Genomic DNA, 19,828 nt, shown 5'->3' on the forward strand with positions numbered 1-19,828 from the left:
ATAAAAAGGGAAGGGAAGGAGACAGAAAGGCGGGGCTGAGACCCCCCAACACACTAGAGGCACCAGAAAAAGCTCCCCGGACCGTGCCGATGACAAATCCTCTCTGGTGAACTCAGTCCATCTCAGCTTGATCGTGAAGAACACTGTGTTAATCATTGTCCATACACTAAAGCCTAGCTCTTTGGCCTGCCCTCTACAAATTCATTGTACCGGGCTCACTGGTCTAAGGTCCCATGCATCTTGGGCCTAGGCTGAAAAACGTGACCCTACATATACCTACACACAACATATTATGTCATCTCATATCAAATACATATAGACCAAAAATGATGTCATTTACCTTCAATCTTTCAACGACACTTACCTAACTCTAACATTGTGTCTCATTTAATTCTAACCCATAGGAGTTGGCTACAATCAAGGAAGGGGGCTTGCATTTTATATTGAGTGACAATGACAATTAGGATTTTGATATTAAGGTCGGACGTTGTGGATTGTGGGTTTTGTAAATGATGTAATTGACTGTGGATGTTTGAGATGTGTATTTTGTTTTAGAACTAAGGAAAAAGAAAAAGACACATTTTATATCAACTTTTATTCTATAATATTCCTCCAAAGTTGGTTTTTTTTTTTTTTTTTTTCTCATTACTTCAACTAAATAATTATAATGGATATGTGTGTGCAATTTAGAATTGTTGCTTTTATGACGAACTCATTACTAATAAAATTTATAACAATTATGCTATAATACATATACAACATTCTCCAAAACCATCTTACATAAAATATTACAACATTATTCGTATATCGCATGGGTAACTTACTAGTTACTAATAATATTGCTCTCGTGGTACTAATGATATTCTCCGTCTGCATCTACCAAAGAGTCAGGAAGTCAAGGGAGAACCCAAAAAGTCACATAATTAGTTTATTGTTATCCTAAAAGTTAAATTTGAATCATCACAAAGAATTAGCAATCAAAGTCTAGATTTATTTTTTATTTGATTGTTGCTTATGAGTTAACTTTTATTCAAACTGAAATAGAAACGTTTAGATCATGAGCAATAACTGCTTCTAAAAAAATCATCAACCTGTTTTTGATTTGTCCTTTCTTTTTCCTAGTTTATTTTTCAGTCATTGGGGTTATCATGGCAGTCTGGGGCAGAAACTCTTGTTTTTATCTCTCATTTGGATGAGCTTTAGGACTCCCTATAGTACAATTTGAAAGAGAAAAGAAGTGGGAAAAAAAACCCTCATTGATATGTTATTTTTTTGGACTCAATCAAGTAGACTGATAATTTTGTGTTAAAAACAAGTCTAACAATTTGTTCATTTTGTTGGACTCAAATTAGAACACAAATTATAAAATTAAAAAAAAAAAAAAAACACTATTTTAAACCGCATATCTGTGTATCATTTGATTTATGAGCACTTTCAATACGCTTTTATGATACAAAATTTTTTGTACATGATATGATATGTATTGTAAGATACACAAAAACTATGCTTATATCTATGATATCTTCTCTACTTGTAAAAAACGGGTGGTTGAAAATGTAGGGCAACACAGACAAGTAGAAAGATGGACTGATTATGACCAAATCAATGGTGGATAAAGCAAACAAAACCAATTTATCTATGTTTATATCATCGTAAAATTTCTAGTGGTCCCCTGTAGTAGATAATGACTTCGGTCCAAGCCATTGATACAAGCTGCTCAAAAGTTAACAGCGTGAATTGTGTTACTGTGGCAAAAGTGAAGTACAATTTTATTTGACAATAACCATTAGAACTTTCGTGTTAAAAATACTAAATGTTATTTTTTAACATTTTTAACAATTCAAATCATAAAAATCCACCTTTATCAAATGTGTCAAATTTTAAAATTTTTAACAACTTGGATTTTATTTCTAACACCTCACTGTAGCAAGGTCCTACAATTTTTTATTATTTCGGCCAAAATGGCCAAATGACCATAAAATTGTAAGTATATAGTTAGTAGACCCAGTTTGGAAACATTATAAATTACTAGCATCTCGAGCCTCAAAGACTTGATTTTGGGCCTCAAAATCGAGTTTTTGAGGCTCGGCTTTTGTATTCTGATGTGCACAAATCCCACGTGGACATGCCACGTGGGATTTGGCCACATGGATCTCGAGTCTCAGAGACTCGGTTTGCTAAAAGTGAAACCGTGTCTCAGAAACTCAATTTTGAAATGTAGTAACTCTGGTCTTTTTATCATGTCTAGTCATATCTAGGTCCCACAGTTGCAGCTGGTTTTGTCTGGTCTGGGTTTCTCGAGAGTCAGCAGAACCTTTGCAGTTTGCACATGCTCTCTCACTCATTGTAGGTTTCTCTAGTGTCATACACATTCAGCTAGCTGTGGCCTTCCTCTCTTAGTCATTTTCATTACACATTCAGCAGCAACTCTCACTATCTATCTCTCTCTTTCACTCTCATACAAAACTCACCCCATTACAAACTTCAAATAAAACTCACCCTCCATATTTTCACATCCTCATGTCAAGTAAGGTTTCTCAATCTCTCTAGTTGTTAGTTACATATAATATATTTATATATATATATATATATATTGTTAGGTTTTTTTATGGGTATGTATATCATGACTAATTTTTTTGTTTGGTTTGATATTTTTTTTTAATACTTTTGATAGAATGATTTGAAGGTTTGTAATGGGGTGAGTTGTGTGTTTAGTTTTTTTTTTTTGTTTGAGTATAATTAATGATTTTTTATTTTTTTTTATTTTGGAAACAAATGATAATGATTGAGTGTGTTTGTATGTGAATATGAAAATGTGGGGTTTGTAACAAGTTATATTTGCTAGGATTTTATATTTGCCCGTGTATATATTTGCTAGGATTTTATAAAAAGTAAAAAATATATTTAGGTATATATTTGTATTGTTAGGCTTTTATCATGACTATTTTTGCAAGTTAGTGTATATATTTGCTAGGATTTTATACAAAGTAAAAAATATTGTAGATATATATTTGTATTGTTAGGCTTTTATCATGACTATTTTTGCAAGTTAATGTATATATTTGCTAGGATTTTATAATAAGTAAAAAATATTGTAGATATATATTTGTATTGTTAGGCTTTTATCATGACTATTTTTCTTGTTGTTTGGCTTGATATTTTTATTTATATTAGTTAGAGTTGAGTTGAAATTTTGTAATGGGGGTGAGTTTTGTCTTTAGTTTTTTCATTTGTTTGAGTACGAAATGATAATGATTGAGTGTGTTTGTATGTGATGTGGGGTGAGTATATGCAATTGTGGGGTGAGAAGTTGTAATTTTTGTACTTTGAGTAAATAGAAAAGGTTTTGTAATTGATGTTAAATGAAAGAGATAAAATATGTCGCTAACATATTATACTTGACTCTCTAATAGGTTCACAACATCTAAAGAATATTGATATAAATGTATACTACGGTGGACCCCTTGACAATCCTGGGGGGATTGAGGGATTTCCATTTACAGGGCCGAGTATCCAATGCTACCCCATGATAATACGTCATAAGTTGAAGACGTTGAATGATTTGAAGTTGAAAATAATGGACGAATTGAATTTGAACTCTGCTTGGTATGACATCAAGATTATTTATCGTTACCCACAAGAAGTCCTACATGAACAGATAAATTACGGGTATATGGCGATCAAAGAAGACAAACATGTGAAGATGATGTTTAATAGGATCCAGAAAATGCCCCAAGTAAATGCTGCTGAGTTGTACATAAGTTCAGAGCCGCTTACGGAAGTTGATACTGAGATGGTGCAACAAACAACTACGTCTTTACAATTTACAGCCCTTGATGATGGATGCACTGCAATGGAAGGGTATACAATGGGAGGTTATATGCTCCCATCTCAAGATCATGTTGTAAATACTGCTGAACCCTCCATTGTCAAGAGACACATTTAGAGGAGGAAGACGAAGACGAAGATCATGCTGCGAATGATGGTGAAAATATTGATGGTGTGGATGAGTACGAAGAGAGGATTGAGCGAGGCGACTTTGAGAACAATGTGGATGACCATGAAGTCATTCCCCATTTTTAAGAGGAAAATATGGAGTACCATGATGAAGACAGCCCTTGATGATGGATGCACTGCAATGGGAGGGTATACAATGGGAGGTTATATGCTTCCATCTCAAGATCATGTTGTCAATACTGGTGAAACCCTCCATTGTCAAGAGACACATTTAGAGGAGGAAGACGAAGACGAAGACGAAGATCATGCTGTGAATGATAGTGAAAATATTGATGGTGTGGATGAGTACAAAGAGAGGATTGAGTGAGGTAACTTTGAGAACAATGTGGATGACCATGAAGTCATTCCCCATTTTGAAGAGGAAAATATGGAGTACCATGATGAAGACAGCCCTTGATGATGGATGCACTGCAATGGGAGGTTATATGCTCGCATCTCAAGATCATGTTATCAATACTGGTGAAACCCTCCATTGTCAAGAGACACATTTAGAGGAGGAAGATGAAGATGAAGATCATGCTGCGAATGATGGTGAAAATATTGATGGTGTGGATGAGTACGAAGAGAGGATTGAGCGAGGCGACTTTGAGAACAATGTGGATGACCATGAAGTCATTCCCCATTTTGAAGAGGAAAATATGGAGTACCATGATGAAGGTGATGCAAACGATGATATTGGCATCCAGCGTGATACAAATACGACCACTGGCTACAGACCTCCTGCCGACTCATTCTACGCAAATACTTGGGAAAATATGGTTGATCCTTCACCTCTATTAGTACCATTTATTTGTACTTGGCAAAATGGGATGCATTTTTCTAAAGGGTTGACTTTTACAAATAAATTGGCGGTGAAGCGTGCATTGATAATATACGCAACAAATGATAATAGAAATTTTATAACCCGGAGGTCGAGCAAAAATAAATTGTGCGCCGCATGCGCTGACGACAATTGCAAGTGGTACGTTGGGGCATTCATGAAGGCTAAACTAAATGGTCTGTGGGTGGTCACGTCTTATGTGGGTCCACACACTTGTATACCCTTTGGCCTGCAAAGAAACGGTAAAATGATGGATTCTAATTTTGTTGCATCAGAAATTGTGGAAAACTTGCGACAAAATCACACTGCTCATATTGATGAGCTCTAGGAGATCATACGTACTAAGTATAATCATGAGCTTTCTTACTATAAAGTATAGGACGCAAAACAAAAGACAATTGCTAAGATATTTGGGGATTGGGAGGAGTCTTACCAAAGGTTGCAAAAGTTGTTGTTGGCATACTTCAATCAAGACTTAGGTACCCAGTACAACTATCACACCATACCTAGGCCATACGAAGGTACTGCATTACTGCACTATGTATATTGGGCATTCGCTCCATGCATTGCTACATTCAAATATTGTAGGCCAGTGATCAGTATTGATGGGACTCATTTGTATGGTAAATACAAAGGGGTGTTGATGATTGTAATGGCAACTGATGCTAACCAAAAGATTTTGCCTCTCGCCTTTGCTGTTGTAGACAAGAAGTCATGGCCTAGTTGGGGTTGGTTTTTAGAGTGTCTCAGGACTTCCATAGAGCATGTCATACCTAACGATGGCATTTGCATTATTTCTGACTGACATAAAGGTATCAAATGCGTCATTCGAGAGTGGCCTAGAGGTGAGGACGGAAGAGAACAGGTATATCACCGATATTACCTTCGACATGTTGCTAGCAACTTCAACACAAAATTTGAGGACCCAACTCTAAAGGCATTGGCCTTGAAAGCTGGATATGCGACTCATGAAGCAAAATTTGAGTCCATAATGCAAACCATTAAGGAGGCCGAGATTAATTTACTGAGGGGTGTAGACCCTACTGATCGCCACATCCTACGCTATATGCCATACACATATCTAATGAGTAAGGATGTTGAGAAATGGACCCAGTCACAGGATGGTAGAAGACGTTACGGGGTAATGACAACCAATATCTCTGAGTGTTTTAATGGGGTACTTAAAGGTGCCCGCGGTTTGCCCATTGCTGCAATGGTTGAGTTCACTTGGTCCAAACTTGTTGCATATTTCTACGATCGACATAAAAAAATTACTTTTGATCTCTCTCAAGGTAAGGTGTGGAGTGATTATGCAATGAAAATCTATAACAAAAATGAGTAGAAAACCCCAGGACACACTCTGAGGAATTTTAATCATGAAATTGATGTATATCAAGTGGTTACCCCGTACAACGACCATAGAGGTGGAGGGGGAAACCACAGTCATGAAGTGCACGTAATTGAGCAAACATATGGTTGCGGAAAGTGGCAAACTTGAAGATCCCTTGTTCACATGCAATTAAAGTTCTTAAAGGTCTGCATCTCGATGCGACCAGCTATATTGACCCATGTTACAGTTTGAACAACGCCATTCATACATATTCACATCATTTTGTGGTGCCAAAATCAAAGTCATTGTGGAGGGACGTTTGCGGACCACGGTGGGTGCCTGACCCACAGCTGTTGCAGGGCAAAGGTCGTCCTGTGAAGTCAAGATTAAGGAATGAAATGGATGGGGTACGACGAGAATGGGGAAGCCGGAGGGAAGATCCAGACTTGAGGGAGATTCAACCAAGGCAGCGATGTAGAGTGTGTCATCAAGAGGGGCATAACCGCAGATGCTATCCCAATTCCCGTAGGGCTTCGACAAGTGGTAGTGCTGCAAACTAGGCAAGTGTTGTCACTATTTTTATATAATATGCTCAGAATGTCATTTGGTTTTTGTTCTTCACATTTGGAAACTAACAACCGTATTTTAATGTTTGTCAGGTGAGCGGAGACTGGATTTTGGAATGGCATTGTAAGTGGGACTTGTGGTTATCTTCGGTATGGACAAGTGCTAAGCGACTATGTAGACTATGTTGTATCAGTATGGACAAGTTGTAGGTGACTATGTAGAGTATGTTGTATCAGTATGGACAAGTGCTAGACGACTATGTAGACTATGTTGTATTGACTTAGTTGTTATTTTGTTTATTGCTAAATGTTATTGTAATTGAACATTTGCTATCCATTGTACTCGTTACATTAGTTGCGTTGTGCAGCTTTTGCCTGTAATGCAATGATATGGCATTGGCAATGTAGCTACTACTTTGGCAACTTCAACCACAGCGGCCTTGATTGAAGTGATGATAATGTATTGAATGTTTTTGTGTGCTAAGAGGGTAACTATAATGCCCATGAATAGTAACTGTTTGAATCCGATTGTTTGCATCTAATATACTCTCTCCTTGACTGGTGATTATGCATGTATCTACTTGTTTACCGCTGACCATGTGATGTGTTCTGGATCTATTGTACTGTTGCAGGGGAAGGGAAAACTAATTCTGGTTTACTGTTGCAGGAGTAGCTGAAAAAAAAAAAAAAAAAAAAAAAAAAAAAAAAAAAAAAAAAAAAAAAAAAAAAAAAAAAAAAAAAAAAAAAAAAAAAAAAAAAAAAAAAGATTTTCCCAGTGGAAATCGAGTTTCTGAAACTTGATTTCCATTTGGGTGGCATATTCGTAAATAAGGCTGTGTTTGGTTGCTGGAAATCGTTTTCTGGAAAATACATATTTTCCGGAAATGCTAATTTCCGGAAAAGGAAAATGTATTTGGGTGTTTGGCTGTTTCGGAAATCGTTTTACGGAAAATCAATTCCGGTGTTTGATTCGTCCAAATATTTTACGGAAATTGTTTATTATAATTCAGAATTACACAGTTTATTCAACAATGGATAATTGAAAAAAATTAATGAATGACCTGCAATCAGAAAAGTCCCAACATTTTGATATACATTTGCCACAAATACACAGTTATAAACAATGTATAATTCAAAAATTAATAAATAAAAACATGTAAATAATTATATAAATGTTTATATAAATAAGCAATTAAATAAATATATACATATATATATATATATATATTCCAGACATCGGATCGGGAAGATGGGCTGAACCGGTGAGGTGATTGGATCGGAGGTGAGGGAGTGTGTGGATCGGACGTGTGGGTCGGAGGTGAGAGTTTGAGCTGTCACTCACCGTGGGTCTGCGGCGTTTGGCGCGGTGGTCGTCTGGCAGAGCGATGGGTGGCGGATCGTTCGCTCAGGTCCTTTGTTTCGCTCGTTCGCCGGATCGGAGCGATGGGTGGCTTTCACGATCGAAGTTTCTCGCTCGTTCGCCAGAGTCCTTCGTTTCGCTCGTTCGTCGGATCGATCGGGGTTTGTCGCTCTTGGACGAAGAAGTTCTTTCTGTGGATCGTTCGCCGAATCAGATCGATGGGTGGCTGGATCGATCGGGGTTTCTCGCTCGTTCGCCGAAGTTCTTCCTCTGGATCGTTCGGTGGATCGTCGCTCTGGGTGGCTGTTGTGTTCTTCGTATGGTTTTTTTGTTCGTTCTCTCTTCCTCTCTCGTGTTGTGTTTTGAGCTTTTTCTCTCCCTCTCTCTGCGGTTTGCAAGACCCGGAAATGAATTGAAGTGAAAATGAAGGCAGTAATTCATTTCCGGGTCAAAGGGGAAAATTTTGGTCAACTGTAATTGCATTTCCGGAAAATACCGTTTTCCTTGACAGCCAAACGCGCCCATTTTCCGGAAAACGTTTTCTGAATTTGTATTTCACCTGATTCAAACGCACCCTAAACTACAACACCAATTTACAAAAATGCCACTCAAATGGAAATCAAGTTTCAGAAACTCAATTTCCACTGGGAAATTTTTGCAATGGCATTGGCCGTAAATAGTTTTGAACTCTCGGTTTGGCACCAAAAATCCCATTAAAAATCAAGTCTGTGAGACTCGATTTCCATTTGAGTGGCATTTTCGTAAATTGGGCTAGCAATTTATTTACGAATACGCCACCTGAATGGAAATCGAGTTTCAGAAACTCAATTTCCACTGGGAAATTTTTTTTTGGCCGTAAATAGTTTTGAAAAATCCCAATGGAAATCGAGTCTTTGAGACTTGATTTCCATTTGAGCAGCATTTTCGTAAATTGCTGAAATCGTTTATTTATGAATAGAGCAAAATATTTTAAACCAAAGAACAATTATTGGTAGATGTTGTAAATTGGTGAAATCTTTCTACACCTATGGTCGAAAATGTATTACATCTATTTTTATGCATACCACAAAAATGTTTCTATCTAAAAATACATGATTTAATACAACATTCCTCTTACACAAATATTGTTACACAAATGTCATAACAATATTGCATTTACCCATTGAGTAAGATTCACACATCTCAATACCTATGGTCGAAGATGTTCCATTATGTCTACTTTCATTCATACCACAAAAACGCCAGTGTCTAATTTTGCATGCATTCACACAGCCCCATCACATTTACAACATCTACCGATAATTGTTCTTTGGTTTACATTATTTTGCTCTTTAAAATAGCAATAAAAACGTCCCCAACTACTAATTATAGTATGTGCTTTTGAGTCTTTCACGCACCACCTATTCTTCAATGGCATGAAATCAATACGTAGCTTCCACCAAATGCTCTGGAATCTCGATAACATTATTTTGCTTTGGTAGGTTCAGTTTCCATATGGACACGAGAAGCTAGTCTTGCCACATTCTTAGTAAGTGTGAGAAGCATGAAGTTTGAACTTGGCAGAGGCACCTATATGACGCATCATTTCAAAGTTTTAATGACCAACATCAATGTACCACCATGAATCATATATCAAGGATACGAAAAATCATTAACACATTGGCTAGAATAAGGTTACCTAGCCACCAACATGAACAACAATTTAACTACAAAAAAATTAAATATTCTATTATAAATTTTTTTTTTGGGGTAATTTTTTTTTTTTTTTTTCAGTGACTAGACAATTTGTTACCTCCATTAAATACCAGCAAACTAACATCAATAGTGGCTGGTTTGAGGTTTTACCTAGGCACCAGCACTTTATATTACATCTACCTGATCTTTACAAAAATGTACTTAAGATGGAAAAGCAAAAATGAAAAATATGGATGCCATCACCATCCACCCTCCCCATCTCCTCTCTATGTATACACAATCTTCAAGCTGTATAGATGACCGTTGCACACTCTTCAGTAATCTTCCCTACTACTCACAGCTTTCAAGAGGCTCTACAAATCAAATCATCCCCTCAAGGCAAGGGGCCAAGGAGACCGCATAAAAACACAAAGCTACTTGTTGAAGAAAACAAACATAAGCCACTGTCCTGATGCTGCCGTCTTGCACATTAAAAGAGCCAGAGCGGCAGTTGGGAGTGTCACACAATTGGAATTGGAACATTGTTGTTACTATTATGGTGCATTTGTTTTTGGACAGCCTTAACTCCCGCTACTCTAGCTGCATTAGCTGCCCTATTGGCTGCTGCAACTGCCCTGTTGACCCTTTCATCCACCTTGGCTACATCATAGGCTTTGTCTGCTGCTCGCCGAGCTTCCTGATTGTAAATAGAATCACAGAACTAATCAGAAAAAAGACTATTACTAGTTATTTAAATTGCTAATTAACTTTCTGTAGTTTGTTATTTTGTTTCCCGCAACTGCAGTGCTGCAAAAATGCCATTCTCACGTTTCATTTTTAGTTATAAAACAGTAATATTACACCAGTAACTAGTTTTTACTATGCTAAATAACATAAAACCAATCTTTGAAGAATAAAATGTTAAAAAAGCATGAGGATAAGTAGAGAATTGTAATAATTGTAAAGTATCATGGTTGAAGTGAACAAATTCAGGCAGAGAATATTTCTTTAAATCATCTTGAACAAAAGAGTCGGACCCAATAACTAAGGGCTAATAATGTGCATGGAAAACAGGACATGTATGACTGGTGATTCATATCAACAGTAAATGGAAAATGAACCATAAATCACAAGGATCGTAGCCAACACAACGTTATTTTTCCTGCCATAAGATAAAACAGCCAGGGGTACAAGAAGATAGGATCATCCATGGTATGATTGCAAAACCATGACATAAATAGACATCAAATTATAACCATCAGCAGCTAAGATATTTACATCAAACACTTGCACTGGAGGTTTACATTATTAAGGTTGGAAGTAAGGAATACCTGCACTGCATTGAGTACTTTTGAATGATAAACAGCAACAGGAGATACAGGATGGGTGGTGTTCTGTGTGCTTGGAATGTGAAGAATTCCATTTTGCCAGTGACCAGCTTGTGTTTCACCATTTCTGAATGTGTACATTCCAAGCCCTTGCCTTCTACCCTCATGCAGGCTCCTTCATATCAATGTCCATTTGCAAAAGAATAGAGCCCAAACCCATGCATCTTGTCCGCAAAATATTCTCCCGCATATGTGTCCCCATTTCTTAATAAAAGAAAGAAAAAAAAAATTGATGAGTTGGGACAGAGTATAAGATGATTCTTTTTTAGTGCTGCAAATTCATATGCACAGATACAAAATCAACTATGAAATTCACTAATTGATACTCATTAGATAAGTTGGCGTGTGTGCGTGGGTGTGCTCTCTTGTGATATTATTTTTATAATAAAAAAAAAAAAAAAAAAAATCACATTAACAAACTTCTTCGTCACTAGGAATATGCCATTTAGGGCCTATTGGCAGTTCATTATTGGAATAATCTTTTGTGCTGATCCATTCCTCTAGTTCAGAAGCCACAGGGTGACGGAAGATGCACCTAAGAAACCAGAATTTTGAGGATTACATTTTCAAATAAAGAAATTAAATTAATAAGCATTTAAATACAACCACTAATGGAAAGAGGAAAACATACTTGTACTGATCAATAGGATAGTAAAGAATCATGCTACCAAGGAGGGAATGGAGAAGATCACCAGCACCATTGACCTGTCAAATGACCGAAAATTTCTTGAAGGGTGAGATTTTATAATAATAAAAAAATAAATAAAAGAAAGAATCACAGATGCAAGCCTCAAGAGCAGGTACTTTAATCAACAACAGGATAAATACAAGACCTTCCAAGATGGAGAATCAAAAGCAGAAACAATAGCTTCCTTTCCACTGATCCTTGTAACGGAGAAGAGCAGGACCCCCATAACTGATGGCAACTGATAGTGTTTTCAATTGATAATCAATTGATGTTTCAAGAGCAGGAGAAAGAGTGGGTTTTGCCTGGAAAGAAACCAATTCAAATTTCAAAAAAAGAACTTAGGTTCAACGTGAAAACATATAACACACACCATACATGGGAGAAGCATCTTTATTGAAACAGAGGACTTAGAAGTTCCTCTTCCTCCAAATCCTGTAACTGGCACTCCTTCTAAAGAGGAGATAACAGAGGACAAAATGGGCTCAATAAGGTGAGTAACTGCCTCTTCTGGGTTTGAATGCACACATGCACAACAAAGCAGTCCAACCTCAGCAATTGCCCCCGGAAGGATATTTGTCTTCACAAACTTACAAACTTTTTTTAAAGCCTGTTAGGAGCATGAGGGAAAGTAATAAGAACATCTTTGATTGAGATTCTAAAATTCAAAAAGAACTGAACTGAATACCATTAACCAGAACTAAACCTGAGTATACAGGGATTTTGAAAGTCTCCCAAGCAAAATTTCAAGCATGCAATAGTAGTAAGGACCATCCTCAACGAGAAAAGTTCCTGATGTTGCAGACGAATGTAGGCCTTCATTCCTGCAGCAACAGTAACCAATTATTCCAATACATAATAGAAATGTAGAACAGAAGATATGGAAGAACTGAATGTTAATACTAACGTAACACTGCTGGGTTCCAAGTGCAGAAGCAAGGAAAATAGGCGACATAAGAATTCATCAAGCCATTCAGAAAAACGAATCATAGGCAGGAATGAAGACTCGTCTATGTTATCATCCAAATAAGCCAGCTGCAAGTATAAATGGATTAGTAAAAGCATTTATTCATGGTTATAAGGGCAATAATAATTGAGTATTCTAAGAATATTACGGGCTTGTGTGCTTACATTGGAAAAAATGGAGCCAATTAGTTGCATGGTTGCCAAGGTTTTAGGAGGATCATTGGCATCCATTCCAAGTAATACATTGGACAATGAAACCATCAAAAGATCAGTGAACTCATCACCACTTTCAACTGATTCTACTGAAGTTGATTGGGAGGTGAGAAATAGCGAACGCCCAACAAATGCTACTGACATTACAGCAATTTTCAGCTGGTGGGTGGCAGTCATCTGACTAGACACAACATTGGTGAAAGAGAAGTTAATGTGATGAAACAAGCAAAACTTAAAGGGGTGAACAATACTATTAATAGGACATTGTTTCACAAATGCACAGGTGTTTTCCATCAGGAAAACTGTAGACAATCATTATAAGTTTCAACAATTCTGTGATGTAATGAAATAAATGATACAAACTTACTTACCGTCTCTAAGGCCATATGGAATCGAGATGCCACAAAAGGAAGAACCAAAGAGGGCTCCACATAAGACAAAACAGAAGTTGCTGCAGCAACTGTGGGGCATGGGATCGTTAGCATGGTGGCACAGTGGTGAAGTGGCATGGTGGCACAGTGATCGTCGGTGCAGAGGGTTCATTTTTTTCTGATCCACTTGGTGGTCAAATGTTGGGGTTTGTTGAGGCGCAAAGGCTTGGCAGTCAATGCTGGCGGGCAAGTGGTGGCCATCAGCACTCTGCTGATCTACCACTGCAGATGATCTGTTATGGGTGTTGTGATTTTGGGATTTTTCCACCAATCTGTAATGGGTGTTTGGGATTTTCCTACTGCCAATCAGTAATGGATATTGTGGATATGTAGAGTTTTGATCTATTTGGGTGTTTTGTCCTGTAACAGGTTTTGGTTGTGGATATACAGATTTTGTGATGGAGGAAATTTTCCACATTTTATCTAGCAACAAACACCGAAAAATAATTTCTAAAGCATTTTCAAAAATGCAGCCAAACGCTAAAAAAGAAAATGCTTTCACTAGCTGAAAAAATTTTACATCAAAAAACATTTTACAATAAAACAAATGGAGCCTTATAATTATTTTAGGCCATCTTGTAGGAGCAAATAAAAACATCATTTAATTGCTTGACATTATTGATGCATAGTCAATCAAGGATCTACAATTTCTGTCAAAATGTACTTCTACTTTCTTTATGATAAGCATTAGTTAGAAGAAAATCATGTTCAACTACAAGACTCATATCCACATGCTAGGGACCACTGTATGTAACCAGTATCAATACATATTCAACACTATTTAAACAATTCATACACTCACCTCAAACATATTCAAGTATCTGGCAAAAAGTGTGGGTAAGAAACACTCCCATTCTATGGAGTTGCAGTTCTTTACAACACGAGCTACTAGAGCAGCCCATTGACTATTCCAAAATTGGCAATTTGGCATCGAGTCCCACAGGTCTATACACGATTTAATCCAGTCACTGCCATGACAACAATAGGAAGTTAATTTGCCCAAACAAGCATAAAGAAAACCACAAAGAATAGGAGTTCTCAAAAATATGTGCTACTAACAACAACACAAGCCTTAATCCCAAATTTTTGGGGTTGGCTATGGATTCTCAACTAAAAAATGGCAGCGTACTTTGTAAAAAAGTCCTGGTTGTCTAAATTTGTAGGAAGAAACAGTCTCACAAACCCAGATCCTTCAAATGATGAATTATGCAATTTAAAAAACATTTGCAATTAAAAAAATCCAACAAGACTAAGAATGTAGTACAAGAGAAGCCACTAACTGCTATAATCCAATTAATGAGTTATCTCAAAAGTAATAGCTTCAGCTTAATTACATAATGCTTAGTACCCTAAAACTTATCTCCTGCCATTGGCTCCATATAAGACAGAACAGGATAAATTCTTTTATTGAAATCTTCTGAGAGCAGGACACAAGTATTGTGCCCTCAGGTGTCTTACACGCAAATTTTCATATACAAGAAGTGCCTTTTAAAACAAATCTAAAACAAAATTGAAATGGAAAAGTAAAAAGTCTATAGTTAAAATTTGAAACTTACAATGCCAAAATTTGGAGCACTAATGCCTCTTGACCCAGTTTTCTGTAAAGAATTGCCTGTCAAAGTCAGGAATAATATTTAGCAATAAGCGAAGACCATTTACCATTTGGCACTAAAAAAGTATCAATGCCATTCATGCCTGACGTAACAACAGTTTGAAAGAAATGATGCAAATCATTAGGCAGTAAACGATCTGAATAGTACATAATCAGAAGATTCAGCCAAGTCAATAGGCAGAACCAACAACAAAGTAATTATAAGAGTTCCAATGGACCTTTTCCAACCATAACTCTGATCCTTCGATCAAGTAAAGAACTTCCTCTGGATCATACAAGTCTGAAGACGACAAAAATATCTGCAGTCTTTCTCGAAGAGGACTTTCAAAGATCGAGTTTATTCTATTATCAGAAATTACTGTCTCATCTACCCCTCCAATGTCACTGTTTTGATAAGTATTTTCAGTTTCAAAGGCTTCAATTGCTGATTTGGCAAGTCATAGAGCATATAATGTATGGAATTGAGTATCATCACAGTCCTGATCTTCAATCAACCACTGGAGGTACCAGCGAAATTAAAAGAGGTGAAAAAAAATTCACAAGTATAAACACACAAAAAAAGAGGAACAAAAGTAATTAACTTTTTACCAACATAATTCTTATTTTACAAGTATAAATATGATCTATTAGCTTTAGTTCCAAGTGGGAGCTTTGTGGTCTATCTATCATTGTTTTACAAAGCTAAAAAAGTGAACGAATCAAAATGAGAGAGATCCCAAGCAGGTGGAAGATGAGAGGTTGAGCACCCTTTGATATAAATAACTTCATACAATTATACTGCAGCAAAGCTGGGCTGCAGTGTATGTGATGAACATACCTTTGAAAAATTTCTACCTTTCTTGGATCAATTGCTGGAATAACTTCATCTGTGATAAGTAATGAAATAATATATTAGACCAGTTACAACAAAAACAAAAAGGAAAGGAAAAAATTTACATAGGCCTACAGCTAGCAAAATTTAACGAACTCGTTTTCCTTTTTTTTTTTCTTTTTAACATGATGATATCTGTATTAATAATTGAAGTGTAAAACAATCTAGGATGACAATTTAAGCATACAGGCTATATACTCAACTACTGCTAAAAAATTTAAAAATAAAATTAATCCAAGAAGTGACACAAATCAGAGGGTCGACACTCATCTTGCTACAGCCAAGAAAATAAAGAGATGAAAATGCAACCTTTATCTTTCAGAAGGCTGCATTGTCTCTGACAGCAAAAACTGATTTACTGCTTCCTCAAAATGCAGGTCAAACAGCAATAGAAACCCCACTTGAGCATGAACAAAGGAGAGCATATCCTTTGACAATTCACCATCACACTCAAGTTCCTCCACCAAGGCAATGGCTTCTTTAAAGTTCTTCTTTCTCAAAACGTCTTTGATTTGTTCTTCAGAAGGTAATTTACGATAGCAAATAACCTAGCAACCATTTAACACAAAACAGGAGAATTTATCAAGACCCCTTGAGAACAGAACTAAAAAAAGCTATTGGTTAAGGCATAATGTGAACATCTAAATACAATACAACATGTACCCTTTACATAACAAAATAGACCATTAATTGTAAAAATGGGTGAAGCCCCATCAAGCTCGTTTTACATACCTTGTTAGGTGTTGCAACAGCAACAAGTTTCCCACTCCCAACTTCCTCATCAGCAACAACGCTAGCTCCAACTCCTTCCCCACCAAAACTTATCGATTGAATACACCTACCCGACTTCTTATGATACACCTCCATTTTCGTGGACCTCAGAGGTAGGGTCCAAGGAAATTGATGAAAAGGCTGATGAGGTTCTAAAGTTGGATATCTTGGATTGTTGGACTCCAGAAAATCACTATCGATGGTCTAAATCTAGAAATGTTTAACACTTAAATTCAGTCCATCGATAGTGATTTTCTGGCGTCCAACAATCCAAAATATCCTACTTTAGAACCTCATCAGCCTTTTCATCAGTTTCCTTGGACCCTACATACAGAGCAAAGTTCAAAAATAGATACGGCCCTGATAAACAACATAATCATACAACACATTTACAAACTCCCCAACTTCATGAGGCTTAGCCCCTCTAATTGGCCGCAATTAAATACATCACAAATTAATAAGTTAGAATCATTACCAGCCACTTCAAAATCGACCTAAAATCCGCCTTCTCCAAGCTTATTGGCATTAGAAAAGTTATTTGTTGCTACTTTTATTGTGCTGAACTTGAATTTTAGTGCTTCCAGCCTTTTCATAGCATCATCATCTTCATGAAAGTAACAAGTGAACAAACCATACTGATTAAGTAATTTCCATCGGAACAAAGAATGCTTTTTAGCTGCTCATATATTGTAAAATAAACTTTGAAAATGTATCATTTCAATTACCTTTTTTGGACCTTATGCTGTCTCGTATAATAAGGAGGAGGTCTTGCATGTCCTTCGTCAGATGCCTCGGGCCCAGCGTTGTGTCCATGTTTGTGCCCCCTTGTCCCACAAGGAGGTGCCTTTGATATGCGTTTCAGCCGACCTTCTGGTTGAGTAGGTAACCCACTAGCCTGCTCAACCTGAACATGGGGTGGGTCAATGGCTGATGAAGGGCCAATAGACGTACTGTCGGAGGGTGGGTCCTGCTGCATGTCAGGTGGGGTTAGATGAATACCCAAGTCAAAGGATGGAATGGGTGACACCTCTGGAAATGACCGTGGGGTGGGTGGACGAATGTCAGACCCAGGACAAGGATATGGAGTCGGTGGAGGGATGGTGGGACTACGAGATGGATGTAGGGTGGGTGAAGGGATGGTGGGGCTAAGGGATGGATGTGGGGTGGGTGGAGGGGGATCAGGGGTAGGGACAAGTCGAGGGGTACAAATAGGCAGACGTTTGGTAGGAGCTATGCTCATGCTTGGGCTCTCAGTAGTGCTTGGCCTCTGAGTAGCTGCTGCCGCAGGACTAGCTGCCTCCTCATTCAAGACCTCAGGGTCCGAAGGTCGTACACGGCCAATCGTCTGCACTGCAGTCAGCACATCAGTAATGTCCTGGTGGTCCTCCGTGCCCACCGAGTAACGGCTCAACAAACGGAGGTATCCTTCAATCTGCACATAGAAAAACCAAGTATATTAGTAATGCAATACAAAATCAACAATGCGAATGAATAATAAAATAATAGTTTGAACAGTAACTGGTTCTACTAGCAAGAATTGCAAATTATAGGGAGACTAAGTATTACATTTAACTAAATTTAAATTATCTTTTCTATTAAAGATGTAGACAAAAATGCTAATTAAAAATTCAAATGAGCAGAAAATAAAAAATGATAAGAATGGGAAGAAGAATGTATACCATAACTCTAAAGGCTGAAATAAGAAATATGACCTTCGATTTTGAAATTAGATTTTGAAATCAACAAAGTTCTCTATAAGTGAAAGTTCAAAAACGTGTATAAACACCCTTGAACGTTTAGACCCCCAAATTACAACTTAACCAATTCAAGTAATATGTCAAACAACAAGTGTGCGAAAACTTAATATAAGTTATAATATGGAATTGGTTAACAACTATCTAAGCCAAAACAAAACACAATCCACAGCAGATAATAAAAAGGCAAAGATAGAGAGGAAGGAAGATGCAAACACAAACACAACACGCGATGTGTTATCGAAGAGGAAACCGAAACCCTCGACGTAAAACCTCTCCGCCGCCCTCCAAGCGGTAAACAATCCACTAGAAAATACAGTTGGGATACATGAACAGCAATAGACCCTCCAAGCCTAATCTATCCAGTGCACCAAAGCCCTCCAAACTTCTTGCTCCAACGAGGTTATGCCGAACCTTTTTCTTTTCTAACTTCCCGAATTCCGCTACTAGACCGTAGCATCAACCAATGAAGATTGGTTCCTTCCTAACTGCTTCCCAGAAATCCAAACAGCTCTCTCACAGTAATGATAATGGTGAGAATAAGGTTTGATATAATGCCTCTCAAGGATTTGACAATGGAGAGGAAGAGAGTTGAGGAATTTGAAGAGACTCTAATGTATAGATTGTGGGTGAATCAATCTTGTTTTTCTTTAAGATTTCTCTCTCAAAATTCTCTCTGGAAGCTCTCTTACAATCGTGGGTAAAAGGGGTATTTATACTGGAGTGGGAGAGGAATGTAAAATGTCAGGTTTTACAAAACAGGGGTGGCTCGCGGCTTGACTAAGTCGCGAGATCCAGTCGCGAGATAACTGTATGGCCAGTTGTCCTGTTTTGTCCTGTAGTGCTCCAGCTTGCATGACTGTTCACCTTCCAGCATGTTTGGCACGTGTGCTACGTCTGGCGGTTTGCAGCCGCGAGTCACCCGCGAGGCCCAGCCGCGAGTCTCTGTTTTCTTGCACACTCTTGATCAATCTTCACTCTATCTCACTCACTACCCTTACATCAAACCCACCTAAATACAGGGTTACTAAATGCTGAATTACAAGCAAATTTGGCACGGAAAAAAGCCAATTAGATGGTTGAATAAATTCAACCTTACAATCTCCCCCTTTGGCTATTCTGTGACAAAACCCTAAAACATACTCTAAACTTAACATGTGAGTTGGGAACAGTTGAACAAAACTCACTCACACCTAACTCTAGAAGCTGTGAAGCACTTGAATCATATGAACATAATACTCCTGAAACACAACAATACACCATAATCATTGTAAGCAGAAAATCATAAAATGCATATGAAACAGGCAATATGTGATCAAGCAAAGATGGGGTTAAGAAACAAACCATGGCTTGATCAACCAAGTGAACAC

The 19,828-nt window shown here is 37.5% G+C and overlaps 2 protein-coding genes across 5 annotated transcripts; both read right to left on the reverse strand.

The window, feature by feature from the left end:
- Positions 1-9,995: 9,995 nt before the first annotated feature.
- Positions 9,996-13,866, reverse strand: LOC115963652 (proteasome activator subunit 4-like). Of its 4 annotated transcripts, none has more exons than XM_031082743.1 (10): positions 13,391-13,859; positions 12,972-13,196; positions 12,748-12,875; positions 12,547-12,664; positions 12,232-12,450; positions 11,989-12,145; positions 11,787-11,860; positions 11,576-11,690; positions 11,099-11,359; positions 9,996-10,464 (listed from the first exon to the last, which is right to left on the reverse strand). In XM_031082743.1, the coding sequence occupies exons 1-6, from the start codon at positions 13,526-13,528 to the stop codon at positions 12,005-12,007; spliced, it is 969 nt and encodes a 322-aa protein (XP_030938603.1). In that variant the 5' UTR covers positions 13,529-13,859; the 3' UTR covers positions 9,996-10,464; positions 11,099-11,359; positions 11,576-11,690; positions 11,787-11,860; positions 11,989-12,004. The 4 variants fall into 4 exon arrangements, with proteins under 4 accessions (XP_030938603.1, XP_030938602.1, XP_030938605.1 ...); XM_031082742.1 differs by having other exon boundaries at positions 11,566-11,690; XM_031082745.1 differs by having other exon boundaries at positions 11,566-11,690; positions 12,972-13,200; positions 13,391-13,482.
- Positions 13,867-16,244: 2,378 nt separating this feature from the next.
- On the reverse strand, positions 16,245-17,046 carry LOC115963654 (vacuolar sorting protein 3-like). Its single transcript, XM_031082746.1, has 2 exons — positions 16,666-17,046; positions 16,245-16,481 (listed from the first exon to the last, which is right to left on the reverse strand). Exons 1-2 carry the CDS (start codon positions 16,798-16,800, stop codon positions 16,245-16,247), a joined length of 372 nt encoding a protein of 123 aa, XP_030938606.1. The 5' UTR covers positions 16,801-17,046.
- Positions 17,047-19,828: the final 2,782 nt, after the last annotated feature.

This window comes from Quercus lobata, chromosome 10 (genome assembly GCF_001633185.2).
Source record: "Quercus lobata isolate SW786 chromosome 10, ValleyOak3.0 Primary Assembly, whole genome shotgun sequence".
NCBI classification, from domain to species: Eukaryota; Viridiplantae; Streptophyta; class Magnoliopsida; order Fagales; family Fagaceae; genus Quercus; species Quercus lobata.